The sequence below is a fragment of the Penicillium manginii genome (genome assembly GCF_028828005.1).
Source record: "Penicillium manginii strain IBT 31320 chromosome Unknown utg000002l:1.0-5564898.0:1.0-5567710.0, whole genome shotgun sequence".
NCBI classification, from domain to species: domain Eukaryota; kingdom Fungi; phylum Ascomycota; class Eurotiomycetes; order Eurotiales; family Aspergillaceae; genus Penicillium; species Penicillium manginii.
The window spans coordinates 71,161-98,965 of record NW_026643103.1 but is presented as its reverse complement, the minus strand read 5'-3'; the positions used below and the strand labels follow the sequence as shown (position 1 = coordinate 98,965).

Sequence of the window (27,805 nt, the reverse complement as noted above, 5' to 3'; positions counted from 1 at the left end):
CTTGACTTGGAATTCATAAAAGATACCTGGATCGACTACTTTAGTATAGGTGAATCGGAGATAGAAGAATTCAAGTTCCAAACTTGAAAGGCCTGTTAAGTTAGCCCTGGAGTGTATACTCAGATTTATCATACAGAGTAGTAGAGCCTTTAAATCACCGACATTAAGTTCCTTGCTACTAGTACTAGTACGCTGCAAACTTTTTGCAAGAAAGAAGGTCCAATATATTATAATATAATATAATATAATATAACATAAAATTAAATAATAGCATGATTCGGATGCACATACCCTACTATATGCCTAGTAATGCTGCACTTTTCGGCCACCTCCGCGGAACTTCTGCCCCGCCAAGCGGATTCCTTTCCACTCCAACTTCTCTCCTCTTCATCTACTCCTCCACCCCTGCTGCACTCCTCCAACTCGATGGCCCCCGTCGAGGATACCTGCGCCTCCTTGCGGGCGCAGATCTCCGCCACAGAAGCCCACCTCGCCGGGCTCAAACGCGACCTCGCCGAAGCCGAGAAAGTCGCGCACAGCGCGCGCCCCACCAACGATTATGAGAATGCGCCCAATTGCACTGACACTGAGACTGGCACCGGTCGGTGGCCACTGCTAAAGGAGGAATATAAGCGATATGGTCGGCAGATGATTGTATCTCAGCTTGGTCTAGAAGGTGAGAAACGGAGGCGCGCCAATGGATTTTGACAGGTGACTGACATTGCGCGCCATTGAACAGGTCAACTCAAACTACGATCCGCAAGAGTTCTTCTCGTAGGAGCTGGTGGCTTGGGATGCCCGGCTGCCCAGTATCTCGCCGGTGCAGGCGTGGGCACTATCGGGCTGATTGACGGCGACACCGTCGAGAGCTCGAATCTGCATCGCCAGGTGCTGCACCGCACGAAGAATGTCGGGAAATACAAGGTGGACAGCGCCATTGAGGCATTGAGGGAGTGAGTGGATAACAGTTCTCCTGGCCGCATATACCATACCACATATGAGATCGTTCTTCTAACGGTTTTACTCTGCCATGCAGACTCAACCCCCATCCGACGTATATCCCCCATCGAACACATCTTACCCCCGAAGACGCCCCCGCGATCTTCGCCAACTACGACTTCATCCTCGATTGCACCGACAATCCCGCGACGCGATACCTGATCTCCGACACGGCTGTTCTACTCGGCAAGACTTTGGTTTCCGCATCTGCATTACGAACCGAGGGCCAGCTGATGGTCCTGAACAACCCGCCTCGACCCCCCGGAGATCCAGAGGGAGGTCCATGCTATCGATGTGTCTTCCCCAAGCCACCGCCAGCGGACAGTGTTGTCAGTTGTGCCGATGGGGGAATTTTGGGACCGGTGGTTGGCACAATGGGAGTTCTACAAGCGTTGGAAGCCATCAAGGTGATCACAACGCCGTCCCCGGATAACTCGAGCTCGACGCCAAAACGCGAGTCACCGTCCCTCCTGATCTTCTCCGCATACTCGAATCCCCAATTCCGCTCTATCCGCTTGCGTGCCCGCCGGGCTAACTGTGCTGTCTGTTCCGGTGATGCCTCAGTTACATTGGACACGATCAGGTCCGGATCTACCGATTATGTTTTCTTCTGTGGTTCGGCGACCCTTCCCTCCTTGCTGGCGCCTAGGGAACGTATTTCGCCGAAGGCCTACCGCGAAAAACACTCCCAACCCACCAACTTAGAAAAATCCATCATGATTGATGTGCGTGACAAGGCACAATTTGGCATTTGCAATCTGGAAAATAGCATCAATGTCCCCATCAGCAATATTCTTGCTTCGAGGGCCAATCCTTCCCAGGCTGAACTGCCCCCCTGGGTCCCCGCCGAGCTGGCCTCGTCCGAGTCGAAAGATCCCATCTATGTGGTGTGTCGGCTCGGAAATGACTTCCCAAATTGCCGTTCAGAAGTTGAAAGAGTTGGGACTGGACCAGAATGGACAACGGTACATTGGAGATATTCAAGGTGGATTCCGGGCATGGCGGGAGCAGGTCGACCCCGACTGGCCGGAGTACTGAAGCAGAAGATGGAACAGATTGTATGTATCTTCACATTATCTAGATCGAGGACAGATCTGCCAGCACCCCACGACATGAGTCATTTGGCAGTCCAGAAATCGGCCATGTGGGAACTGTGCAAAGCATGGTAGCATTTCCAGCCCCGGGTAAATGTGGTAATTGTGGTAGAGATCCACTCTCCGTCACTCTTTTCCACTTTATTCCATGCTGTCCCGCTCTGTCAGCGCTTCGACCTTCTCGGGACCCTTTCGGAGACCCGATCGGGCAAACGGGGTTACCGACACCGGCGGGGTCAACGGCGTTAAGATGGTTGAGGTGGTGAGGATGGTCCAAGGTGGCTGAGACGAGGTCCAAGCCGAATATTCCGATTACCCGAGTCTCCGAACAACCTGGAACACCATGCTATACCATGCTTTACCATTGGATGATCGGATGAATTGTATATTTTATACTTCATCTCTTTCCCCGCAGGCCTTACCTAAGACCCCCACCGTCCCCAAGATTAGTTAGTACATTACTAGTATTTTGTGCTGGCGTGATTACATCGCATCATTCGTCAACTCATTTCGTTCCTATTTATTTGATTTCCCTCATTCTCCTCACTCCTTTCTCTCCTCAATTCCCAAACATCAATCCCATATACCCTCTCCCATTCAGAATGACAGACCTCCCTGAAATGCAGTACCGCTTCCTCGGCCGCACCGGCTTGAAGGTCTCGGTCATTTCACTTGGTAGCTGGCTCACATACGGTGGTCATGTTGGCAATGGTATGTGCGAATATACAGGGCTATTTCCACCAATTAATACCAAACTATCCTTGTTCACTGCTAACTTTTCATAAGAAACCGCCTTCGCCTGCGTTAAAGCCGCCTACGATGCCGGCGTCAACTTCTTCGACACAGCCGAGGTCTACTCCGGCGGACAGTCCGAGGTCGTTCTAGGAGAGGCCATTAAGAAGTTTGGTTGGAAGCAGAATGACCTGGTCATTTCCACCAAGGTAGGGCACCCTCCAAGTTCTTTCGAGCCATTGGTTGATCCCTGATCTCTGGCGGAGGGTTCGGCAACTCACTAACATTCCTAGATCTACTGGGGCAGGGCAAACGCCGCCAACCCCAATAAGCCCCTCAATAACAACGGTCTGTCCCGAAAGCACATCATCGAGGGCATGAACCTGTCTCTGCAGCGATTGGATCTGCCCTATGTGGATATTGTCTACGCGCATCGTCCAGACCGCGACACCCCCATGGAGGAGATCGTTCGTGGATTCAACTACCTCATCAACAACGGCAAGGCTTTCTACTGGGGTACATCGGAGTGGTCTGCCAGTGAGATCTCCGATGCCTGGCGCATCGCTGATAGACTGGGTCTCATTGGCCCCGTTGTCGAGCAGCCGCAGTATAACCTTCTTGTTCGCGAGCGCGTAGAGAAGGAGTACCGCTGGCTGTATGAGGCTCATGGGCTGGGTCTGACTACTTTCTCGCCTCTCAAGGGTGGTGTGTTGACGGGCAAGTACAATGATACCTCTGCGCCTCCGGCTGGTACGAGACTGGCGGAGTCGGAGGATGGATATGTGAAGAACCTGCGCACGACTGTTGGTGATGATACCTGGACCCGCCAGTTGAAGCAGGTGGCTGCGCTAAAGCCTGTCGCTGATGAGCTGGGTGTGTCGACGGCTCAGCTGTCATTGGCGTGGATTCTGAAGAATCCTAATATCTCGTCTATGATTACTGGTGCTTCGCGCCCGGAACAAGTGCTGGATAATGTTCGTGCTCTGGCGTTAGTGGACAGACTGACTGATGAGGTTATTGAGAAGATTGAGAAGGCGGTGCAAAGTCAGCCGGCTGTTGAGGTCAGACGGTTTTAGATACAGGTGCTGGTTAATTACTATGATGCATGATGCATGATGTATGATGAACGAGAAATCAAATCTGCAAGAAAATTACTGTCTAGAATTTCAATATCTGCGAACCTTGGAACTACTAGCAGAATTTACAATTCCTCGTAATGGTGTATCCCCCACCGATCACTCGAACACCAGATATCATTATCATGACGGAATTTCACAGTTAGTGTATGTAAATCCATCATCTGCAATGCGACAATCGGGTAAAACTCTTCCAGGATGCCCTCTAGGGCCACATTAAGATGTCCCTTGAAATCTGCGCCGGCCACGTCCTCACCCCATAGGGCAAGGGGAGCTCCTTGGGATACGGCAACAACAAAAGGAATCCTTTGGCGCTCACGGCGTGGGGCGGAAGAGGGTAGTGGGGAGGAGAGAACCGACTCCATAGAAGCTGGGGTTACCATCAGACAAGCGGAGGTCATGAGTCCTCGTGGTAAGTTTAAGGCCATTTCATCAAAGCGTCTTCGCATGGTATATCAGTAAAGTATCACTGATGTATATGAATGTATCAAAACCCCTGGAACCAACGTAAAAGAGACATACCTGGCCACATCCGCCGCATCTACGCCCTCCAATTCAGGGTCTTCCACCCACTGGAACTCCAACAAATCAATCGCTCGGTCTACCTTGGGCAACGAGCCCCGATGCGGGCCCAATTGATCCTCGATCACCGTATCCCACTTTCTCCGAAATTCTACCCACTGCCTCTCATGCTCGCCCCCATAGGGAGTGGTGCGGAACACCACCAATCCCCATTTCCCCCAGTCCTTAGACTCTGTAAATCGGAAGACACGATCCAGAGTCTGGACGAAAGGTGCAAGAAGCTCCAGCCTCTTCTGTTTAGTTTCCTCAGACTCGACAGCGTCAGCTCGAGCCTGGTAGCGGCGACTCATTTCCTGCAAGATTTCACGGAAACCATCTTCGCCGTGAGTGGATTTCAAGCCGTCGAAGAGCGTAGTGCGTTGGGTTTCTGAGAGGGCCATCATGTCTTCGCTGCTGGCATCGAGAAGTCTTTCATGAGTCCAGCCTTCTGGGTAGAAAGACATGGTCAGAATGAGGTAGGTGTAGTAATCTTGAAGTTGAAGTTGAAGTTCATTCACAAGTAGTTGGTGCTTGCCTTGGCATCTAGTTATTACTACTAACTAGTGGTAGTTAGCCAATGGTCACCACCCACTTTCCAGTTACTATTTTTAATAATAGCTGGTAGTGAGATAACTTATTAATACTCCAGGCTACTCATCTCAAATATTAATTGTAACACTCATAATATAAAAAACCAAGTTGGTTACTCAATCTGTTAAGAGAGACAGTCACATGACTTCACGTCACCCAGTCCCCAGACTTCAACTTCAAATCGCACAACTTCAACTTGATCCTTGCATATGCTGGAAATCTCATGAATTGCTTGCGGACAACAGCTCGCTGCTTATCCACCATGGCATCTCCAATTTCATCATCCTCGCCCTTTACCCGCTCAGTCGTGGAATCTATGAGGAAGATGTACGTCGCCGGCTAGCTCGAGCTCTACGTGAAGCTTCGGTCTAACATTCAACCCTCACAGCTACCCTGAAGCGCTAGCAGACAAGAGCTTTGACAACACTGGATGTCAGTCATCCTAGTATACTTGCAGTGGGAAGCTGTACTAGTAGCCTCCAGGGCCTATCTCGGTCCATATTACCTTCCTTGCTAACATGCTACTTGAACAGTGCTTCTTGAGGCTCCCTTTGACCCATCACGACGACAGAAGAACTCGGTTCTCCTCGCCATCGACTTGACAACCGCCGTTGCCGATGAGGCTATCAAACGTCGGGATTCAGCCATCGTGGCCTACCGTGAGACCATCCCTCCCTGCCTCCGAATCCTCAAAGCAAAGCGGTTCCAGTCACTAATGCAGCAAGCCTCATCTAGATCCGATCATCTTCCGCGGCCTGAAGGCTATCACCCTCGATGATACACAACAACGATCACTCCTGCGATTAGTCCAACATGGAATTAGTGTCTACTCCCCGCATACCGCAGTTGATACCGTCCCTGGAGGAATGGCCGATTGGCTTTGTGACGTGGTAACGGGTACCTTCCAACCCGTCGCGACTCAGACACATCCTGCTTCTCAGAGCTGTAATTCCAAGTTATACTCGGTTCCGACCTACCCTCAGGCTCAAGCTGTTCCCACTGGAGCATCGGCAGACGCATCCCAGCAAATCCCCCATACCCGATCCACCATCCACCCATCTCCTGCGGCGTCAATTCCGGAAGGATTCGAGTCGGCCGGTGCGGGCCGTCTGGTCACATTCAACGAGGATCAACCTCTTACAACTCTGATTGACCACATTGGTCGTGGTGTTGGTCTCCCCGGCGGTATCCCCATTGCGATTCCGCAATCGCAGTCAATTGACAACATTCGCATTCGTACGGTCGGCATGTGCCCCGGTTCGGGATCGGGAGTACTCATGCGCGGGAACGAAATCCCCGATCTGCTATTTACGGGCGAGATGAGCCATCATGAGACGCTGGCTGCTACGGAACGTGGTTCGGTGGTCATCTCTTTGGCCCACTCCAACTCCGAGCGCGGATACCTTCGGGCTGTCATGCAAACCCAATTGCTGCAGGAACTCTCGCGACAGTGGAAGGCCGACCGGGAGAGTGCTCTGCAGGCCCTTCACGATAGCGCGAAGCAGGGTGGATCAGCTTTGTCCTCTTGCGCTGAGATCTACCAAGATGGCGGCGTAGAGGTATCAGTTAGTGAAGCCGACCGTGATCCTTATGGAATCATGGTCTGGCGAGGATAGGGGAAATAAAGGAAGAATACTAGAATACTTCAAATATACTTGGACACTCTACATATTAAGCAGCCCCGATTCTCTGAACGGTGCAACTATCGTGGTTGAGGATCCCGTCAGGATTTCACGTGGGGCCGCAACGCCATCGCGGGGCAGATTTTTGATCACTCCAACTCGACTTTATGCGTTGGTCGCCCTCGTTTTTCTCTTCCATCTCCAAACCCTTTCGTCGCATCGAGTCGCCGAAACAATACGCGCGCAGAATGGCTGCTCTTCCTTCTACCTACGACGGTTTGTCTTTCCCTCAATCTATGGCATTGCCCCTCCCTCTCTCTTCCCTCACCCTGCCAGATGTGAATGTCAAAGCTGACCGGACGCGCGACTCCTTCAGGGCCTGTCCCGATTGCTGTCATTGGCGGTACTGGACTGCGTGAGCTGCCTGGTTTCACCCAAGTAGCCTCTCTGTCCATCAACACTCCCTGGGGTGAAACCTCCTCGCCCATCACCATCCTGCACCACCAGTGCAAGCACAATGACAAGACTGTCGCCGTGGCCTTCCTGAGCCGTCACGGTGCTCACCACCAGATCGCCCCTCACGAAGTCCCCGCTCGTGCCAACATCGCCGCTCTGCGCTCCATTGGTGTCCGCAGCATCATTGCCTTCTCCGCCGTCGGCAGTCTGCAAGAGGCCATCAAGCCCCGCGACTTTGTCATCCCCGACCAGATCATCGACCGTACCAAGGGTGTCCGTCCCTGGACCTACTTCGAGAAGGGTATTGTTGCTCACGTCCCCTTTGGTGACCCCTTTGACGAGGGTATTGCCAAGGTTGTGCGTGAGTGTGGACACAGTCTGGAGGGAGATGGGGTTGTCCTGCACGACCGTGGCACCATCGTCTGCATGGGTAAGTTTTGACCTTTTGACCCCGCCACCATCATACGACTGGCATGGAGCCATCCCATGCCACAACTTGAAATGCAATATGCTGACCTTGCCGCGTTTGCCTGATCAGAGGGCCCGCAGTTCTCCACTCGTGCTGAGAGCAACATGTACCGCGCCTGGGGCGGTAGCGTGATCAACATGTCCGTTCTCCCCGAGGCCAAGCTGGCCCGCGAGGCGGAGATCGCTTACCAGATGATCTGTATGTCGACGGATTATGACTGCTGGCACGACTCGGCGGATGTCACCGTGGAGATGGTGATGGGCCACATGAAGGCGAACTCTGAGAATGCTCGTCGCTTTGTTACCGCAGTCCTGGATGCTCTCGCTGGAGAGGAGCACAGTGAGCTGATCCAGGCCAAGCACCTTGCTGGATCGATCAAGTTCGGAGTCACTACTCCACAGCCGCACTGGAACGCCGAGGCCAAGGAGAAGCTGGACTGGTTGTTCCCTGGTTACTTTTAGATACCCACAGGATGGATAGACTCGGACAGAGCAGAGTAGATATTACGGAATAGAATCAGACAAACTCTAAGACTCTACGCTTGGACCGGTGAGTGGAAAGAGTCTCCTCTTTCTCTTTCTCCTCTTTTTCTGTAGTTCCTTTCTATTCTAGATCATAAACATAAACCCCAACTGTATCTCCCAACCAATGAGTGTCTTTCTATTTGAAGCTGTCGTGCAAACAAGACAAACCCGCGCGGGCGTTAAAGTCGGGCGGTCTCCCCACTTTCTCTTGGATGATCGCCTCTACATCATTCCATCATTCCGTCATTTCTTCAAGTTCTTTTCATTTACCTTTCCTGCCCTGACTATATTTTATTCCATTAATCTCCACTATCCAGGGAATACAATTGACACACAATATGCGGAACAATATCTGCCATCTTCCAAATGGCCTCTCCTTCACCGTCACGCCAGTCTTTGGCGGGGTCACCTTCAAGTCGAATGATATGGCAACTACCAATCCCACTTTTCCACCCGGTTGGACAGTCATTATTCACAGTGAAAAAGTCTCGGGCATTTCTCCTGAACAGAGAGGACGAGAGGGCTCGGTGAACGGACATCCCGCCGACGATAAGAATAATGACGACGACAAGACTGTCCGATTCACGACCCCCACTTTGAATCGCGATTGTATCTACATCTCTTATATTGTCAACCCACCCTCCAGCGAGTTCAAACCAGTCACTTCACCTACTCGTCAGATTGCAATGATGCTCTGGGCTACATTATTGTGGTATTTCCATGAGCCCAAGCCCGATCCTCATCTTCAAACTGTTGCCTCAAGTTCGACCCCTCATGCGGGGCAACCTAAGGGCGAGTGGCGCGTCAATATTCGACGCGAGGGCATTTTCAAGGGCCGGAACCTCTTGCAGAAGCTGGAGCGCATGGGGATAGTTTCAAATGAAGACTCTTCCGTCGGATTGCAGCCCGTCGAGACACGCGACTCAGCTAGCTGGTCGAAGATGTTCGTTAGCCAACGCACATTCTGGCAACTTGATCCGCGACTCTTCTTATTCACCCTTACTCCTCGGGGATTCCCACCATCCCCTTCTTTGACACCCTTCCAATCACGACCTTCTTCTCCAATGCGGGATTCTCTACCTCCGACCTCATTACCCCCCCGCTGAAACCGCATTCGGTACCGGCAACGCCGAGGTTTTCACATCGGCTGGTCCTTTTACATCCGCTAGTCACTTGCCGACTTACTACCCACCGGCGCCTACTCAATATACCTTCACGAATGGGTTGCGCCATCCTATTCGTCCCAAGCCACCCCATCAAGGAGAGGTCTTCTATGTTCGCCACGTTCCTAGTGTGGGACAGTATCTCTCATTCCGCATTCCTTTCCTCCCAGCCACCAAGCCGGCTCAAAGTGACAGTCGGCCCACAACACCAACGAGACCCGTCAGTTCTCATGTCACGAGCGTGAAACAACACCTCTCCCAAAGCTTATCATCAGATCTCGATACCCTGCACCGGTGGATGAACGACCCCCGCGTAGAAGCCATGTGGGGGGTGGGCGGACCAAAGCCCGTCCAAGAAAAGTTTTTGCTAGACAACCTATCTAGCCGGCACAGCTTCCCTGTCATTGGATGCTGGGACGGAAAGCCATTCGGCTATTTTGAAATTTACTGGGTCAAGGAAGATCCCCTTGGTCGACTGCTTGATCGAGTTGATAACTACGACCGGGGCATTCATGTTCTTGTTGGCGAACAAGAATTCCGCGGGCCCCACCGCGTCATCCTCTGGCTCACTGCTTTGGTGCATCACTGCTTCTTGGCTGATATGCGCACTGAGGCGGTCGTTCTTGAACCGCGCGTTGATAATCTCAAACTGATTAATTATTTGCTACAAGTTGGGTTTTATAAAGAGGGAGAAGTTAGCTTCCCGCACAAGCAGTCTGCTGTTATGAAGATCAAGCGCGAATACTGGGATGCGCCCGCCATTTGAGGGCCTGGGAAACACCGCCCAATCTACGAGATTATGACGACTCATGATTGATGAATGAAGTATATGCATATTTGACTTTCCATTGTTCTGCGTGTTCCATCGTTTATCTTTTCCTTGCTCGAAATGTTGCATTGTGGCCGTTTTCTAAATCTTTTTCTGAGATCTCTCTCGGTTGCTTGACCTGAGAATAGTCCTCCAACCTCTCAATAATAAGTCGATATACCAGCTTCATACCTAGTCTTTATCAGCAGCCCCTGCATATCAATAGCCATTTCATGATCGTAAGTGCTTATGGTCCACATAAGCTCTGTCTCGGTATGACAGAGCGCTGGAGATTGCATCGCATCCTCAAAAGGCAGCCAACAGTACCTAGCTAGTAGAAATTGAGGAATAGCATTGTCTCGAAGGGGTATCATGTCCTTTGTTTTCTCAAGGTACATGGGAGTTTTGCTTCCCACCTGGGCACCTGGGCACGTCGCTTCTTTGACTACCTAGGTAGGACGATGTCATTTTCCCGAACTCGGGCTCTAAAAAGTTCGACAAGCCATAATTGAAGCTTACTCTCGATTCATAGGATAGAAGGATTTCCAGGAATATCAAGTAGGTAAGCCAAGCGAAAACATTACTATGTATGCATGATTCAGGTTGACCCTTTTGGGAATGAAATCCGGGGATAAAGTAAGAAAGTACCGCTAGCGCCCGGCCATGGTCTAGAGTTTCTATGGGTAGTGTTCCAAGGTTGGCTGGTATTAACAACAGGAAGTTCCCAGCTAAAAATATCTTGTACTAGTACTGATAACCAACTGATGGACTCCAGGTTCCTTACATTAACTTGAACTCGGAGAACTCCCCTCTCAAGGTCCCACACTGGCAGGGTATACTAGTTAAATTTTCAGACTCTAGAATTCCCTCGCGATGAAACCACCCCGTAGCATTGTCTTAATTTCATGATTTCGAAAGGCTTAGTGCATGTCAGATTAGCTGGTTAATGCAGGTGTTGACGGCAGAGTATATACCGAATAGGCCGAGTATAGGCTAAATGCTAACCGGAAGTCGTCCGCAATTGGCGCTGGGATTAGAGCTGGAGAAGGAGACCCCCACTTCACATGCCGGCACTTGTACCCAGCGATGCCTTAAAGGGGAAGGTGATTCCACAATTACGACTGTGATTGCGACTTGACTGGTGGCCGGGGCCGACTGGTTATTGGGTTCGCCCAACGCCGGAGTCAAGTCAAGTCACAGCCGGTTCGGAGTTTGTAGTGGCCAAGAACATGGTATTGGCCGTCGAGATTGCAATTTATTTGAGAGAATACGAAGTACATTAGGGTACTCCGTACATACGTCAATTTCAAAGTCATGGGTACTGAGCAGATGTAGAAGGAGTATCGTTAGTTAACACATGCCAGGTACTAGGGGTACTGGGTGGTGGCACGGGGAATGGATGTGAATGTGAATGCACATCCCTGCTAAACTCGGTATGCAGGAAGTTCGACAGGGGTCAGTGAAGAGATACCTCTACTCTAGAGGTATCTATTCGAGGTATCTACAGTGTAGGTGTGGAGGTGTGAATCCGGCAAGGTTTGTTGGGGATGCATGTGATGCCCGATTAGTCATCTTTTTTCACGTGCAACTCGGCTTCACCTTCTTCGCGTTCTTCTTCTTCAATCGTGACTGGCTCCCACTGCTTTCTGACACTGCGTATTCGTTCGTCGGCATTACGCTTGTATTCTTCTCCGGCCCCCTCCACTCCGATTTCGATTCCCACTAGCCGCTGCGATCTTCATTCCCCAACCCGAAAGCCTCAACTCACCCTAAGCCTGGCGCCCACTTATATCCTACCATCTCCACCCCAGCATGCCCCCGCCGTGATGGACCTCGAAAAGCAGTCCTCCGAGGATCGCGATCGGTCGCACCGAGCTACCAGCGTACTGTCTATGGACGACCTCGAGGCTGCCCAAGCCTTAGAAGGCCTTCGCGCCGACTTTGGCAACTCTCACTCACCCAGAGTTCCCCGACAACCTCTTCCCACATCTCCCGACCCTCCATCAGCCGAACCGCTTCTTTCTCTCCTCACTTCCTCTCACCCTCTCATCTCCTCCGCCATCAACGGGTCTGTATCGGCCTACACCTCCTCCAAGTCCTATTCCGCGCGATTCAAGTCCAGCGCCGAGTTTATCGAGCGCAACATTGGTTCTCCCGTCGCAAATACTGTTGGAACTGTTGGTCGAAAGACTGGTGTAGAAAGTGGTTTGCGCTGGGCGCTACAACGACGGGATTCTGGAAACGAGTCCAACCACACCAGCAAGCGGCGCAAAGTGAATGGCGAAGCCGCGCCGACAACCATGGATATAGAAAAGGGACTGGACGAAGTGGAGATTCAGTCGCGGACGCGAAGCTCCTCCGATATCTCCATGGCTGATACCCTTCCGCCCTACGACGAGATGAAATCTCCCCGCTACGAAGAGAAATCCGGACGGCAGAACCCCACCTGGCAGAGTCGGCTGGTCATTTCGACTTCTGGCCTGGGTGTGGCAATGAGTGAGGAATCCCTCCGCAGCTTGCAGTATTGCTTGACATGGCTTCGCTGGGCGAACGGTCGACTCGGTCGCTCTATCGTCGCTCTTCAGAATGCGATGACGGAGTGGGAGGCTCATAAGGCAAGGTTGAAGGAGGAGGCTGATGCTGGCCGTGCCAATAGCCCCGAGAACACTTCTCTCCTCAAGCAGCGCATCCAGGCCGTCAGGGAAGACGTTCTTTCAACCCTCAAGCAAGTAGTGGATGTTGTCTCCAAGTATGCCGGAGGTGCTCTGCCTGAGAATGCGCGACACCTCGTCCGACGACACCTGACCTCTCTGCCTCGCCGATTCCAGATGGCCAGCACATCGCAGCCCCCGGCTGACTCGCCAGCCGCCTCGTCCGAAGCCACTGTTGGTGCTCATCGCATTTTGGTATTGGCAAACGAAGGACTTGATATTCTAGGCCAAGTCAGCGGTGTAGTCAACGATACACTCGTCAGTGCTGAGCACTGGTGTGATCGTCTTGGACGGAAACGACCTGAACATAAACCCGCACCGGATGTGGAAAACCAGAGCCAGGCTCCCACCCCAAACTCTCAACAATATGGGATGGACATTAAACAGCCCATCATCTCCGAGGCTGTTCCCCAAAACGATGTACCGATCAGTGGAACCGAGAAGATGTAAGGGCTTCTCCGTCTCCGAAAACTCTGTCTTTCTTTATATGTTTCATTTCATTTTTTATTTCTTGATATTCGGCCTGTGATGTTTTTTTTATGATTGATATCCACTACTTGTTCTTCACTCTTTTTTTAGCCCCGGAAAATCGCAATCGATCTGGATATGTTCGAAGAGTCACGGAGCCTGAGTACCAACTGAATTTTAAAGTAACCCAGGTCGGCGACTCGGATGTCGATGGTAACAGAGGCACGACGAGTGCAAAGTTCCCAAGGGGGGGTCGCACGCACTGGCAGCGATGTAATGCTCTCAACCTGGGCGGCTCTAACACTAGTAGTACAAGGTAGACAGCTGGTGAAACAACATGCAGAGTTCAGAGGGGTATTTTTAATGCAGTGTATTGTTACATATCCTTTAGGATCTTGGGATGTATGGAACAGGCGGCGCGCCAAAAGCTAACCAACCAAAGCATGCAAAGCGCTAATAAATTGTACAAATGGCCTGGTCTTTGCTCTCAGCGGCTCAGGTTCTTCAGCCACCTTGAATCACGAGCTCTTTGTGCCCGCTCAGCCCTACGCTTTTGGCCGAGGGTCCATCCACAGCCGGCACCAGCGAGATATCCACCCAAATGGGCAGCATGATCCATCTTGGTGAGTCGGGAAAGGGGCCAGACCGTCAAGAAACGAGCTGGCGCTAACATACTCAGGACTTCTGTTCCGATTAGGCAGGCCAGTAAGATCCAGCCCTGGGTGTAGAGGTTCTCTCGGAGATCGTGGGGAAGGATCCACATGGTGATTTTGTCACTATTCGATGTATTAGTATAGTCCGAGTATGATCTTTGGGATCTCGGGAACATACTCGTAGTGATACAGACACCACGCGGCAACAATACCGCTAGTGGCGGCACTCGCACCTAGAGAGGTGAGGCCCAAAGTGCCGAGCAGGACATTGCGGGACAGCGAGACCAGGGAGCCAACAACACCAGAGCCGAAGTAGATCGCCAAAAAGTTTCCTCGACCGAGCTCATCATGCACTGAAGAACTGTTAGCAGTGTTGGAAATTCAAGGCGGAGCAAATAACATACCCCTAGTGCCCATGAGGCCCAGAACCATCATGTTGGTCGCAAGATGCCTCCATGTCTGGTGGCTGAAGGTGCTACCAAGCATACTCGGCGCGCTTGGGTAGAAAGGAACGATGACGAAATAGCGGTTCAGGAGTCGCCATGATGGTGGGATGAACTTCCACATCAATGTGACCGCCACATTGGCGCCAATGATAGCTCCGACAGTTGCAGCAGCAGGGGGAATAGTAGGCCAAAGGCGATCCTTGCGCGCAGGGGACTCGTAGTTCTGAGCGAAGTAGTAGCATAGACCAACTGCGAGCAGAGTGAAGAGAGCGGGTGCGAGAAGACGTTGGGTCTATGAAGAAGGAATCCCACTGTTAGTGATAGATCTTCAGTCACCCTTATAGATTACATACAGTAGTTAGGTCCACTGCATCTGGCGCTTCATGGGTTCCGGCGATGTGATGCTTTTGAATCCAAGCCAGATACGGCCGTTCATTAGGATCCGCACGAGGACGAGCTATGACAGGGGTTAACGATGGCATGTTTGATATAGTGAGATGGGAAGATCGTACGCACCCTCTGTTAGAGCGGCCTCTTGGTACTGTTGCAAGGCCGTGTCCCCTTTGAATTGACGGCGAAGGCGCTCCTGCTCTTCGTTCTCTCCCTGTAACCATTCCTGACGCTTGCGTTCCTTCTCCGCCAGCAATCGCTTTTCATTCATCTCGCGTGCCTCTTTGAGTACACTCTTGCCGTAGACCGAATTCTCCTCGCCTAGCTCATTCTCGTAGGAACCGCTTTGTGGCTTGTAGAGACCAAGCCTCTCGGCGCGGCGAACAAGCTTCTCTTCCGCTTGGCGTTCTTCCCTTTCAATCCGGGCGAGGATGGCGGCATCCTCGTCCATGGGGTGGTTCTCGCGGAGCCATTGGAGGGCACTGTTGAGTTGAGATTCGTTGACGGTACGGACAATGTCGGCGGGGAGGTCCAAGTCCAGAGTGCCTTCAAGACGTTGGGTCTGTAGAGCTCCAAGAGCCTTGTTTCCAAGCTTCACGGAAATCCCCGGGCCAAAGATCCAGTTGATATCAGCCTCGGTCAGATTGCGGCCACCCGGCAGACCTCCGGACTTTTTTTGCGGGTGTTTTGCGGCAGCGATGGTCCTCTTTGACCGGGTGAAGATGGGTGTGACGGGGTTGAGAGGAGATTTGGAAGCGGAGTGTGGTTGATATTCAGCTCGCGACGAGGGATTGAACGAGCTCAATGAACGGTGGAAGGAGGAGGTAGATCGAGGGAAGGTTGAGATGCGGAGATGGCGAAAGGCCGCCTGTGAGGTTTGGACGGACAAAGCATTGGAATGACGGAGCCCCGAGCAGGGGATCCGCCATGCGACCGGAACCGCATAGCTCATATTGAGCGATCGGTGGTTGGTTGGGGGGAATGCAGGTGGGAGTGTGTGTTGTCAATGATGCGATGCGAAGTTGAGGACCTTCGCGGTTGAAGCGGAGGGATCACCTGACTGTCACAGCTATACTTACAAGGATTACAGTTGATAATCTATTGAGATATCGTGTAGAATACAAGATGCTAGTATAATATCATAATCAAAACCATATAATATATTGGTTAACTAATGAATAACTACGCAATACTAGAACTAGTACACATAAATTCAACAATTGCGTAGTTTCTGCTAGTAATGAGAGCATCGGCGGACTCCGCCAGTATTACCAGGTAATTGTAATACGGTAATCAATGCGGGGCATCCTCACTTCCCTCCGAGTCTCCTTCTTCCCCCCCCGATTGAATTGGAACATCCTTTCTTTTTCTTCCATTCCAATCCCTTCCTATCATACCTCCATACACAATGACTACTCTCAAGGCTGGCGACGCTTTCCCCGCTGACGTGGTGTTCAAGTAAGCTCGAGCTCCGATATGAAGAAGCTCCGGAGTCTATGGCTTCCCCGCGCTATTCAATTCAATTCATTTCTATTTCAATGACATGCTAATGATTGTCACAGCTACATCCCCTGGACCGAGGATAGTGACAATATCACTGCCTGCGGTATTCCCATCAACTACAATGCATCCAAGGAGTGGGCCGACAAGAAGGTTGTTCTCTTCTCCGTGCCTGGTATGCCATGAATACAACAAACATCCAGCTCAAATGTTTCACAGCTAATATAATCAACCCATCAATCAAGGCGCTTTTACCCCCACTTGCTCCGTGAACCACGTGCCGGGCTACATCCAGAACCTCCCGAAGCTCCGCGAGAAGGGAGTCGATATTGTCGCTGTGCTCGCCTTCAACGATCCCTTTGTCATGAGCGCCTGGGGCAAGGCCAACCAGGTCCAGAACAACGAGATTGTGAGTATCAATTGTGTTGAATTCATTTCCGGCTCTTGGTCTTCCTCTTCATCTATCCGCCATGTCCGATATATACTGACTCGAGCTCCCCGCATAGCTCTTCCTGTCGGACCCCGATGCCAAGTTCTCCAAGAGCATTGGCTGGGCCGACAATGCTTCCGGTCGCACCGGTCGCTACGCCATTGTTATCGACCACGGAAAGGTCCGATATGCGGATATCGAGACCGAGAAGGGTGCTGTCAAGGTATGTTACCCCAACTCTACTGTATTCTACTCTACTACAGAGGATGGGCTGCTAACCTGGATCCCAGAAATCGAGCGCCGACACCGTTCTGGCGTCCCTGTAGGAATTGCGGTGAGAACCAGTGTTTAATTTCAGAATGCAATCTGCCCAATAGAATACAGACCGAATTGCGTGCTGCACCCTGCAGCCGAGGTACATCGCATAAACTGTACTGGCTTGTACGGCAGCGTACGGTAGTTACTGTAGTGCAGTGTACTAGTAGACTGTAGTGTAGACTATAGTGTAGACTGTAGTATGGAGAAGTGAATATTAAAAAGGTATAATTATTGCTTATACTAAATTAAATCCGTATTATACTGTACTCTATCAATACTAAATTCTGTAAATATTCACCTTTTTGTATACGGGTCACCTGACTTTCTCCGCCTCCGCATTTTGTCGTCGCGGGGAATCACCAACCTTCCAAGGTTGAAACCCCTTGCTTCTCCTCCGCCAATTTACATTCCATTCCGATTCGACTCCCCCACCCCTCCGATTCTCGTCGATCCGATTCTCTCAGACTCGCCCGCCGTGATGCGTCCGGCTTTCCACCACCTCTTCCTCCTCCTCTGCCTCCTCTCCCCTGTCCTCGCCGTCGGCGCGTCTTGTCTCAAAGTCGTCACCGCACTCGTCGGCCGACCAAGCCACATCTTCAATAAGTTCCAGACTGAGATTTGTGACCGGGGATGTCAGCCAACAATCCCTCACTGGGACCTTTGGACCCGCAATAACTCCTTTGTCCCCGCCGTCCAAAGCCTGATGAAGCGCATGAATGTCCCTCACCAGGAAGAGGCTCTGCTGAAGATGGGCGACGACGTGGCTGTCATCATTAAACGTCGTTGTGAACCGCTGCTTCATGGACGCCATATTTGCTCGGACCCGAGCACTCTCGCAGACTTTGGAAACTGCTTCAAGCGCAACTTTCTGCAGGCATCGATCAAACACCTTCCGGTTCTGCTCCCCATGGCGTCGGAGCAGGCTTGTCGTGAGCAACACAAGTTCCTCCAACAGGATGAGCTCTGGGAAGAAACCATTCCCCAGAATATGCGGGATTATGCCAGTGTTTGCGATAAGCTCAGTCCCCCAGAACATGAAGAATTATGATAGAACCACCGACCTACTTCTGCCTGTATATGCGCTGTATCCATACAATCCTTCTCATAGATACCCAGCTATAACCTAATCATATAAGCATATTTGCCAACATCATGCGTATCGCCCCACGGCGTACCTATCCACTGCCCTCCAATTACTCGATCTCCCAACTTTTCTGAGCTGAGCCGAGGTAGAGTGAAAGGGGGCAACCAACGAGTAAGAGGCGCAAAGGGAAAGATAATTTCTCTCCGATCTACCACAAAGGAGCCATTGTATATACTGAAAATGAATCTTCGATACCAGACAGAAAGACCTAACAATAAGAATTCTTTCTCCATGATCTTCTCAATTCTTTCAACGGACAAAGGGTAGGTAGGGCTTTGAAAAGACTTGTACTTGTATATGCTAGTGGCAACTCGGAGATCGTTGAATTATTCTGATATCATAGTACTATATATACCACGTAATTCAATGGCAAACTTCAATTTGAAGTTAAACGAAAACAAATCGCTCAATCTCGATCCGTGCACATATTGTCCATCTCGGGTGCCCAGGTGGTTTCTCGAAACCCAAGTACCCCCCAACGCATCTCAGTCAGCCCAAAAAGATGACGACCGAGCGCAAGACACTGGCATCAGAACTTAAGACCATGGATACTACTACTCCGTTATGCACTAACAAGCCCGTGGAAAATGAGGTTGCGGATCATCTCGAGACCTCACGGCCAACAATCCCCGATGATGATCCGTCCAGCAGCATGTCACTTTCAAGTTTGAAGCAGGAGCTTGACGTTATCCACAAAGATACCAAAGTTCTATTCGAGGACCATATGCAGTTTACATCGATCCCTTTCCCAGCTCGTGATTTGGACAAATTGAGGACTAATGTGGACCTTTCATGGTCATTTGTCTTCATCATCGAATATCTACAGCACAATCACTACGCAAGAGCGAAAATGGAAATCCAACGTGCCGTGAATCTTGCTCACGCCGTGGACGATAAACATAGCATTGCGAGATGTAACTACTGGCTCGGTCGAATCGCTCTCCAACGAGGAAGATTTGGCAAGGCTTACTCATATTTTCACGACGCAAAGCCAGATCTCAATGGTCGAGTGTCATCCGAAGCAGAGAATGTGGATTTCTATCTGATGCTTTGCACTCCAGGTATGAGCACCGAGTATAGGACTCAGCTCTTGCGCGAATACAGCCAGTCTGTGACGAACAAGTATATCAATGGCGAAGACGAAGTATTTCCGAACAGCCCATGGGCTCGTCGACACCAGAATCCCCGAAAGCGCAAGCGAGAGCTACGCGATATCACAGTCGCTCTTTGTCCAGCCAAACTTTCTAGTTCATGCCATAGGCGCTCGCTAAACCTAAAAATGACCCAACATCCATCCCCAGCACGCAAGGTAGTGTGGATGATACGGAACACTGACGACCTTGACACTAATCGAAAACAAGAGCCATATGTATCGATTAATATCTCTACAGATGAGACCACAGCTGCCGTCGAGGACAGAAAACCTCACACGCGTACGACAAATATGAATTTCCCTATACTTGAAGCAAGGCGGAGGAAATTCACATTTCGTTGTTACCCCATAGGACTATCGGGGCCAAGAACGCGTCATATTAATATCTTCTCTAGGCAGCCTGGAGAGCCGGCCTTGTCGATTGAAGAGGGGCAGAGGCTAGAAGCTGCCATGAAAAAACAAAAGATAACAATGAGATATCTTGAGCGCGAGAGTGAATTCCTGTCCGAACGGGCCACTGTTGGCACCCTACAAGATGCCGCTCTTCCTGATGAGACTACCGACTCGGATTCAATGGGTTGGGGGACTGAGGTCGGGATTATTGTGGAGGTGCAGGAGGCTCATCCTTTGCAAGTTGATTGTCATTCCGGCGTCCAAGCGCTTACTTTCTAGTAGTCAAAAGTCTTTTGCTTTGGAGAATGAATCGTTAAATCATAAATCAAGTCTCTTACCAGTAGATATTCAAAAACCATTTTCGACTTTCCGCGCCGTAGAGATATCATAGCAACTGCCAATTACATAAAAAACACTTGGGAAATCATCGAAGGTCTAGCGGGAAAATCTCATAACGGTGGGCATTTCATTAAATCAAACATGCGCTAATTGAACTAGGCTCGTGCAGCAACTCTATAGGATCACACTGAAATGTAACAATGATCTTTTAGAGCTTCGCCGCTGGCTGCAACAAATGCTTCATCTCGGCGTTCGGATATTCAACGTTCTGGGAAGAATCAGGGCGCTGTCTATCCCAAGCCCACTTTTCTACCAATTCGGACTCTAGTTCTCCCTCGATCATCTGTGTGATGTACTTTCCAAGCACAGGGAAGAACTTATATCCGTGGAAAGAGCCACAAGTGGCGACAAAAAGACCCTTGGAAGCAGAGTGGGGTGAAATGATGAAATCAGAAGTGGTGGTGAAAGCATCCCTATTAATGTTAAGCTTTGTTCACGATGGCTGGAGCGATCAACGAGGTACTCACCAGCAGATCCGGTGCTTGGTCATATTCCAATCCGCACTCTGCGGTCCGTACCACAAGTTTCGAGACTCGACAATGTCCTGCTTCAAAGGTCCGGGGACCTTCCACTGGTTGTAATCGTGTGTGGGTGGAGGAGACGAAATGTGACGACCTGGTAAAACTTCACGGGTGTTGGTGAAAATCTTCGATCCCCACCATTTCATCTCTCCGTCCTTGGTAGGCGGAATGCTGCCAATAAAAGGCTTCCCTGTGATTATATTAGAAATTTGCAATTACGGTCATGAAACATTGTGTTCTTACCCTCATTTGGTGTGTATCCTTGGAAGCCAACCGGCATATCCTTGTACTTCGTATATTGCTCCTCGTTCAGCTGTGCCATTCCTGTCGTTATACCAGCAGCGAGGATTCGCTCTCCAGCTCGTAGACCTGCATTTCCGCTCTTCGCAGCACTCCATTCTAACAAGGTGGGTGTGAAGGCTCCGGCAGCCACAATAACATGTGTAGCAGACACTGACTCCCCTGATTTCGTCCTGACACCAGTGCATGAGCCGCGACCATCAAATTCCAAGGTCGCAACATCAGCCGTAATGTACTTGACACCCAATTCAACACACCGTTCGGTGATTGCTCGGAGAGAATCACCAGCAGCTGCCCATCCACTGGCTCTGTTCACCAACACCTCCTTGACGCCGGTGTAATCGGCATTGTCGAAAATTCCGCCGTAGAGCTTTCGGGCCTCGGCGACCGGCAGGGCAATAATATCGTCATTGCGTCCCAGCTCTTTGTGGTGGTTAATGACATTCTGTGCATAGTCACTCCGACATGTCCAGTAAACACCCGTCTGGTGGAAAAACGGCTGCCAAAGAGGATCCGACTTGAAGATTTCCTGGGCCTCAAGGGCTAGTCGGCAGTAGATTTTATCGTCATAGTCTGCGCGAACTACCTTATTCCAATCCCATGATGCAGCCACACGAGACTCGGCATCGTACGCATCTCGATCAATTAAAGTCACACTGGCGTTGGGATATTTCTGGATAAGATGGTAGGCGGTCGACACGCCGAAGACGCCGGCGCCGACAATCAGGTAAGATGGATTGCTTGAAGTCATGGCTGTGCAGGTATGAATCATATGATAGAAATTCGATGTGTCTTTTGTAGTATGTATACGGGCCGGACGGACCGTGGAGAAATGTGAAGGCGAGAAACAGATCTCCTGCTGATTTGTACTAAAAGCGATACGGGCCGGGCGGACCGTGTGGTGATACGATGAAGACCAACCGGACTACCTCCAATAAATTATATTTCCCAGTCTCTCGGGAGGGAGAGCGAGTGGCCAGTTTATCTATGCGACTAAAACGAATCCCATCAATATAACAGGCCTGATTAGAATGCTTGAAAGAGGTCTTCGATTCCGCCGCATCGGGCGGGTTCCCGATCCGAGCCGATCACGTGGAGGAGACTCTATCGGTGAATTTGGCATGGCTCTTTTTGGAATTTCTAATTAGCGGGGATTCCGAGGGGAAGCTTCATGCTCCAAGGAAAGTTGACTAATTTGATGATTGGTTGTGCCCCTCAGCGGGTTAACCCTAATCGCCATGGGAAGCTCCCCCGCAGGCGGGGGGCTTCACTCATTCTCCGCCGGGCCGGCTCATGGCTGTCCGGGTCTACTCACAGAGAACTTGAACTTGAAGAAAGATTTGCTTTATTATAAAGGCGAAGTTACGTCGCATCAAAATCAGCTTGCGCTCTGTTTCTTCCTGGGGTTGCTCGTTGCGATTCCCGGAGACGGATTGTCTTTATCCAGTTCAGTCAGCTGAAGTGATCTCATCGGAAGGACTTGGCTAGGTCTTTTTTATTAGGAAACAATAAAGCTGGTGTGGTGTGTAGGAAGAGAAGATCAAAACAATCGAGGTGGGATGAGATTGAGAGAGTTGAAGGATGTTGTCCATCTGGAAAGGGAAGGCACGTATACAACAAACAAGGCAGTCACCACCCACAGCTTACAAAGCCTTTCCCATGTGACTACTGTACCCTAACTACGTAGCTAGCTATCTACTTGGTGATCTCTTCTCTTTTTATACCCTCACTGGCAGCTATTCTCTCTCGAAGCGTCTTGTGGATTATCTCCACAGCGTTTCTATCAATGCTTCAAGTTTTTGTATTCGAAGCTGTTCTACTAGTAGTAGTGTCAAAAGATACTTTGGTTGCTGTGGGTTCGAAAGTTGAGCATATTTCATTTTCGGGCCTTTGATTGGGGAAATCATCAATGACTAGACGACTAAGCCTGTTGTTCTAATAAGACAGAACCATAGTAATGAACCTCATCGAACTGTTGTGTTTGGGCCTGAGAGTTCAGGCACCAATAGCGTAGTCATCCATCGCACCACACATAGAGTATCCACGAGCATATTTCATTTCCATGTCTTGATTCTCGCAAGGTGCTCTAGTTGCAGTATTGCCAAGATTCCAGGATATTTGTAATTTACCTGTTTTTAAGGTAAGCCTTTCGTAGGTATTTCTTTGTCAAAATGAAAGCCGTCGGTGGTCCCCGGATTTGATGATTGGCCAAGCCACTCCTATCTTCCCAAAGGGCTTCGAAGCTTCGAAAAATCGGTAAGAAAGTGCATTTAAGTCTTCTCCCTTACATACGAAAATCTAGCTCTGCCATCTTAGCATTGTCCCCTTTTATTGGCTAGTGATCTGGCCGCCTGGGGCACTATTAATTTGAATCATTTCTGTGTTTATGATCACAGACAAGGGCTTGATTTCCAATTACCACTGACTCCTCTCCCAACCACTCACTTATTAGGTCTCTGAATATGTTTTACCGTCCCTTGGCACTGTAACCTCAGCCTCTGAAATGCCAAGTGCCGTCGGGTTTCCGCCTGCATTCTGTCTTCTCAACACACTCCCCTTCAACCATAAGTTGCTTCCCCCTCTGCCAAGTACAGCCACTTTCTTGGCTCTTCCGCGGGGTCTATGCCAATCACGCACCATTGCTCTTTATCATCGCGTGCTTCATTTTCTTCCAAAATGTATAAAAGGCCAGCCTGCATACTGCAAAGAGCCAGCATGATAATTAAGCGCCAAAGATGAAGTTACTTATCTTAATCTCCCAGTTAACATTGGTTCTGGCCGGTCGGCCCAAGCCCCTTGTTTCACCAGTACGTTTCGAATAATTCATACTACTATATGCTACGATATCTCTACATCACGTTTTAGATAAACTGACTGGGTAAATAGGACAAATTGTCTTCTTTGGTCCACTTGGACGACCTTTTGAAGGGCTCGCGGCAGCTTGAGGATTTCGCCTACGCGTACCCAGAGCGCAACCGCGTTTTTGGCAGTGCAGCCCATAATGATACGGTGGATTTCCTCTATCGCGAGCTGAAGAAGACTGGCTATTACAATGTCTGGAAGCAGCCCCAGGTGCACACATGGACTACTGCGGAGTCATCGTTGACTTTCAATGGCGATACCATTGAGGTGACCACGATGACCTATAGCCCCAGTGTTGATGTAACTGCGGAGATATCCGTCGTCTCAAATCTCGGATGCACTGCATCTGATTATCCAAGTGATGTGACTGGAAAGATTGCTCTTGTCAAACGTGGTGAATGTACTTTTGCTGAAAAGTCCATTCTGGCAGGCACAGCGAATGCAGCCGCGGTCATTGTCTATAACAATGCCGATGGGTCTCTGAGTGGAACTTTGGGTGGTGTGTCTAGCGATTATGCTGCCATTGCCGGTATTTCACAGGCCGATGGTGCGACCATTCTTAGTGCCGCAGAGAAGGGTGCCGTTACTTTGTCGCTCGAGATTGATAGCAGAGTTGAAAACCGCACCACATTCAATGTCATTGCCGAGACTAAGGGTGGTGATCACAACAATGTCGTATCTCTCGGTGGCCATACCGACTCTGTTGAAGCTGGCCCAGGAATCAATGATGATGGTTCTGGAATCATCAGCAACCTAGTTGTCGCAAAAGCCCTGACACGTTTCTCCGTCAAGAATGCGGTCAGATTTCTCTTCTGGACTGCAGAAGAGTTTGGTCTATTGGGTAGCGAATACTACACCTCCCATCTGGATTCCAGTGAATTGGCTAAGATCCGGCTTTATCTCAACTTTGATATGATCGCTTCACCTAATTACGCGCTCATGATCTATGATGGCGATGGAGATGCTTTCAACCAAACTGGCCCGGCAGGCTCCGCCGAGATCGAGGCATTGTTCGAGAACTACTACAAGTCCAAAAAACTGCCGTACATTCCAACGGCTTTTGATGGCCGATCTGATTACGACGGCTTTATATCGCGTGGAATTCCCGCTGGCGGTCTTTTCACTGGCGCTGAAGGTCTCAAAACGGCAGAGGAAGCCAAGTTGTTTGGAGGCCAAGCAAATGTGTCATACGACGAGAATTATCACGCTGCTGGGGATGACTATACCAACCTGAACCACAAGGCATTCTTGATTAACTCCAAGGCCACGGCCTTTGCAGTCGCGACCTATGCCAATGATCTTTCATCGATCCCTGTCCACAACGGTACGGTCACGAAGCGAAACACGAAGAGGGCACCCCGTACACATGCACACACCAAGAACACGGGCTGCTTCCATTCTCTAGTCGAGCAGTGAAAGTCTTCAATAGATTTCGCAAGCTACCTAACGTCGGATGGAATACAATAAATGTGTCTTATAGCTCGCATCTTCAACATTTTCAGGTGGTAGTATACATAGGTATTAAAGTAGACACATGCAAAGGCCCGAGGATAGTACCTCATTGTAGCCTCGGTAAGCCTGGAACACCATGATATACCATCACGAAGAAATATGCTTCTATTTAGTATTCACATGAACTTTGGGATGTTGGAGGCTAAAATATGACCTTTTCAAAGGCCTCTTGCAATCCTTTTGATCCTAGCCATGCCTCCAGGGCTTGCATATCACCTCGATTCGCTCGTTGGCCACCTCGCTCACCAAGCGAGTCGGTAATCTCTTCCATCCCGGAAAATACTCTTCGAATAGCCTCTGTCTCACGAAACCTCTCACTGACCTTCTTTTGGTGACTAGGAATATCTCCCCATGAATGTGTTTTAATAAAGCTCATATATGAATCAATGTTTGTCGATAAACCCTCAAGGCATAGCACACCTGGCTTTCCTGCTAGCACAAACCCGGTCAGGGAATACCCCGGTGCAAGATTTACCATATCATCTCTCTTCTTCCGCGTTGAGAGAGACGGGAAATAAAACCAGACTCTGACGATCGGGCCATCGGATTTGGTATTGGAACTTGTATTTTCCATAGCAGTCGCTTGGTTTTGCTTATTTTGAAGGAAGTCGTTGACTTGCGCTTGAATATAGTCAAAGACCTCTAATGCATCTCCTTGTGGAATGGAGGATGCAATGCCAGAGACTTCTGCTTTAGACATCCAGTCTGGTTGACGAAGTGAAAAGCTGGCTGGCGGTGGTTGATCAATTGTATCGGGGTTCTCGCAGTGTAAAGGGACAGACATGTTGACCTGGATGGTTTTCTCCCCATCCGAAATTGGTAAACAGACCGTGAGAAATAGACTGGTAGGAATCTTTGGTGTATTTGTCGGGTTCTGACACCAATCTCGAAGTTTCTCCACGCATTCGGTTGTGGATTCAGGGATCTCCATCTCTCCGGGTGAGGGGAACATTGCGGCCAGGAGATCAATTGTTGATAGTTGGGCCTCCATCACGTCCGGGGGTAGGACAGAAAGCTCTTTTGCCGCCATTTTTTTTAAAAAAAAGAAAATGTTTGGATCGCAAACTTGCATATGTCCAGTAAAAATAAATTTGCGGCCTTGGGTGATTCCGAGAACCGTGCGTGGGGGGCTTTTCCACGCTGTGATTGTCGGACTTCGACTATGAGGATATCGGAATGTGGCAAGACTCGAAACGAGTCAGGGAGGTTGTATACTTGATGACAGTGTGGCAATGGCTCTTACTCCTGCAACTTGTCATCTGTCATCCACATGGCTAAATCTTTCTTTAAAAATCCCCAACGATTTGCGGCGCGCAAATAAGTGCGCTTATGTCAGCTAGCCAGAAATGGGAGAATCAACGCAAGACAAAACTCTTCAGGTATACTTATGCAGAACAATCGTATACCTAGGTAAAATTCCCATATAAAATCTCAAATCGTCGTCTATCTAACTATCAGATCCTCCGCTTGATCACCCTGATATAGGATGCTCCTAGTATGTTATTCTATGTCTTATTTCCTTCCCGCTCCAGGGCCCTATGGATCCCACAGGAGTAGACAATGTAAACCCCCATCTAGACATCAATCGAGGCAAGAGCCCATTCAGTTAGCTCTGCAATCGAAGTGCTAACTTCAGTTGTGCGAGGGATTTCATGACCACCGCCGTGGTTGTAAGTCCGTCGCACTTCGGGATTGCATACGCTCGATAGATGCACCCCAGCAGCATACCTGGGATCTTTCGATCCATAGATATGTACTGTAGGAATATCAACGCGGTATGGACTTTTGATTTCGTTGCGCAGTTCATCTTCCGATAGATCTCCGGCGATACCTGTCCAACGATTCACTCCTTGCGCCAAGACAGCCGACACGCCGGCCTGTTTTTCTAATGCTATTCGTGATGCCAAGTCACGCTCATGGGCCTCCGCAGAAACATGAAATCCTAGCTCTTGAAGCATATTCATGGAAACTCCACCGCAGACAAAGATGGCACTCTTGAATAGAGGAGGGAGATGCGGTGTTTCTTCTTGGTGCAAGAGCAGAGCACTTGACCCAAGAACGCACCCTTGCGAGAACATAAGGGCAGCATCATAAGGCCCATTTTTTGCGATGTACTCGTTCAGCCACATACATGCCGCGCGAACTGATTCAACGTCGCCAGAGTCCCACCAGGCATAGTAAGGGGGTTCGTAGAAGAGATCAACACCAGCAGCCGGGTCGCTTTTGAATGGACCATCCAGGAAATCAAATTCGATGTTTTTATCGGACAGGCGGGCCCGGAATGAGGCTGAGTGCGGTCGCGTTAGTCGTAAGTATCTGCTTTGTCCATTGGAATGTTTGTACCTGTTTGGGAGCGGAAAATCCCACCGCTCGTTCCTTTTCCGTGAAGGCAAAGAACTTTCATCGCTGATCTAGGGAATATTGTTTCCTGGGAATCTTCAGGTGGTCGG

General features: G+C 50.1%; 15 protein-coding genes across 15 annotated transcripts; 10 read left to right on the top strand and 5 right to left on the bottom strand.

Annotated features, from left to right (window-relative positions):
• Positions 1–426: 426 nt before the first annotated feature.
• N7533_001318 (HesA/MoeB/ThiF family protein) lies at positions 427–2,037 on the top strand (the record flags this gene model as incomplete). Its single annotated transcript, XM_057097968.1, has 4 exons — positions 427–676; positions 740–953; positions 1,037–1,886; positions 1,927–2,037. 4 exons carry the CDS (start codon positions 427–429, stop codon positions 2,035–2,037), a joined length of 1,425 nt encoding a protein of 474 aa, XP_056963104.1.
• Positions 2,038–2,695: 658 nt separating this feature from the next.
• N7533_001317 (uncharacterized protein) lies at positions 2,696–3,901 on the top strand (the record flags this gene model as incomplete). The annotated part of the gene is made up of 3 exons (XM_057097967.1): positions 2,696–2,804; positions 2,880–3,034; positions 3,119–3,901. The coding sequence occupies 3 exons, from the start codon at positions 2,696–2,698 to the stop codon at positions 3,899–3,901; spliced, it is 1,047 nt and encodes a 348-aa protein (XP_056963103.1).
• Positions 3,902–4,026: 125 nt separating this feature from the next.
• N7533_001316 (uncharacterized protein) lies at positions 4,027–4,986 on the bottom strand (the record flags this gene model as incomplete). Its single annotated transcript, XM_057097966.1, has 2 exons — positions 4,027–4,402; positions 4,484–4,986. The coding sequence occupies 2 exons, from the start codon at positions 4,984–4,986 to the stop codon at positions 4,027–4,029; spliced, it is 879 nt and encodes a 292-aa protein (XP_056963102.1).
• A 389-nt stretch (positions 4,987–5,375) lies between these two features.
• On the top strand, positions 5,376–6,729 carry N7533_001315 (Nif3-like dinuclear metal center hexameric protein; the record flags this gene model as incomplete). Its single annotated transcript, XM_057097965.1, has 4 exons — positions 5,376–5,440; positions 5,502–5,545; positions 5,647–5,772; positions 5,849–6,729. The coding sequence occupies 4 exons, from the start codon at positions 5,376–5,378 to the stop codon at positions 6,727–6,729; spliced, it is 1,116 nt and encodes a 371-aa protein (XP_056963101.1).
• A 173-nt stretch (positions 6,730–6,902) lies between these two features.
• N7533_001314 (S-methyl-5-thioadenosine phosphorylase) lies at positions 6,903–8,121 on the top strand (the record flags this gene model as incomplete). Its single annotated transcript, XM_057097964.1, has 3 exons — positions 6,903–7,011; positions 7,112–7,621; positions 7,730–8,121. The coding sequence occupies 3 exons, from the start codon at positions 6,903–6,905 to the stop codon at positions 8,119–8,121; spliced, it is 1,011 nt and encodes a 336-aa protein (XP_056963100.1).
• Positions 8,122–8,522: 401 nt separating this feature from the next.
• Positions 8,523–10,113, top strand: N7533_001313 (GNAT family N-acetyltransferase; the record flags this gene model as incomplete). Its single annotated transcript, XM_057097963.1, has 2 exons — positions 8,523–9,127; positions 9,354–10,113. The coding sequence occupies 2 exons, from the start codon at positions 8,523–8,525 to the stop codon at positions 10,111–10,113; spliced, it is 1,365 nt and encodes a 454-aa protein (XP_056963099.1).
• Positions 10,114–11,981: 1,868 nt separating this feature from the next.
• N7533_001312 (putative clock controled protein (Ccg-8)) lies at positions 11,982–13,316 on the top strand (the record flags this gene model as incomplete). Its single annotated transcript, XM_057097962.1, has 1 exon — positions 11,982–13,316. The coding sequence occupies one exon, from the start codon at positions 11,982–11,984 to the stop codon at positions 13,314–13,316; it is 1,335 nt and encodes a 444-aa protein (XP_056963098.1).
• Positions 13,317–13,821: 505 nt separating this feature from the next.
• On the bottom strand, positions 13,822–15,775 carry N7533_001311 (rhomboid protease PCP1; the record flags this gene model as incomplete). Its single annotated transcript, XM_057097961.1, has 5 exons — positions 13,822–14,110; positions 14,166–14,340; positions 14,392–14,725; positions 14,787–14,890; positions 14,950–15,775. The coding sequence occupies 5 exons, from the start codon at positions 15,773–15,775 to the stop codon at positions 13,822–13,824; spliced, it is 1,728 nt and encodes a 575-aa protein (XP_056963097.1).
• Positions 15,776–16,231: 456 nt separating this feature from the next.
• On the top strand, positions 16,232–17,079 carry N7533_001310 (peroxiredoxin family protein; the record flags this gene model as incomplete). Its single annotated transcript, XM_057097960.1, has 5 exons — positions 16,232–16,281; positions 16,386–16,498; positions 16,569–16,732; positions 16,830–16,976; positions 17,044–17,079. 5 exons carry the CDS (start codon positions 16,232–16,234, stop codon positions 17,077–17,079), a joined length of 510 nt encoding a protein of 169 aa, XP_056963096.1.
• A 470-nt stretch (positions 17,080–17,549) lies between these two features.
• N7533_001309 (uncharacterized protein) lies at positions 17,550–18,119 on the top strand (the record flags this gene model as incomplete). The annotated part of the gene is made up of 1 exon (XM_057097959.1): positions 17,550–18,119. The coding sequence occupies one exon, from the start codon at positions 17,550–17,552 to the stop codon at positions 18,117–18,119; it is 570 nt and encodes a 189-aa protein (XP_056963095.1).
• Positions 18,120–18,717: 598 nt separating this feature from the next.
• N7533_001308 (uncharacterized protein) lies at positions 18,718–20,040 on the top strand (the record flags this gene model as incomplete). Its single annotated transcript, XM_057097958.1, has 1 exon — positions 18,718–20,040. The coding sequence occupies one exon, from the start codon at positions 18,718–18,720 to the stop codon at positions 20,038–20,040; it is 1,323 nt and encodes a 440-aa protein (XP_056963094.1).
• Positions 20,041–20,308: 268 nt separating this feature from the next.
• On the bottom strand, positions 20,309–21,732 carry N7533_001307 (NAD(P)/FAD-dependent oxidoreductase; the record flags this gene model as incomplete). Its single annotated transcript, XM_057097957.1, has 3 exons — positions 20,309–20,573; positions 20,628–20,871; positions 20,925–21,732. The coding sequence occupies 3 exons, from the start codon at positions 21,730–21,732 to the stop codon at positions 20,309–20,311; spliced, it is 1,317 nt and encodes a 438-aa protein (XP_056963093.1).
• Positions 21,733–23,716: 1,984 nt separating this feature from the next.
• Positions 23,717–25,259, top strand: N7533_001306 (M28 family metallopeptidase; the record flags this gene model as incomplete). The annotated part of the gene is made up of 2 exons (XM_057097956.1): positions 23,717–23,788; positions 23,868–25,259. 2 exons carry the CDS (start codon positions 23,717–23,719, stop codon positions 25,257–25,259), a joined length of 1,464 nt encoding a protein of 487 aa, XP_056963092.1.
• Positions 25,260–25,497: 238 nt separating this feature from the next.
• N7533_001305 (DUF1115 domain protein) lies at positions 25,498–26,385 on the bottom strand (the record flags this gene model as incomplete). The annotated part of the gene is made up of 1 exon (XM_057097955.1): positions 25,498–26,385. The coding sequence occupies one exon, from the start codon at positions 26,383–26,385 to the stop codon at positions 25,498–25,500; it is 888 nt and encodes a 295-aa protein (XP_056963091.1).
• Positions 26,386–26,929: 544 nt separating this feature from the next.
• On the bottom strand, positions 26,930–27,759 carry N7533_001304 (putative EF-hand calcium-binding domain protein; the record flags this gene model as incomplete). Its single annotated transcript, XM_057097954.1, has 2 exons — positions 26,930–27,642; positions 27,699–27,759. 2 exons carry the CDS (start codon positions 27,757–27,759, stop codon positions 26,930–26,932), a joined length of 774 nt encoding a protein of 257 aa, XP_056963090.1.
• Between the last annotated feature and the right edge of the window lie 46 nt (positions 27,760–27,805).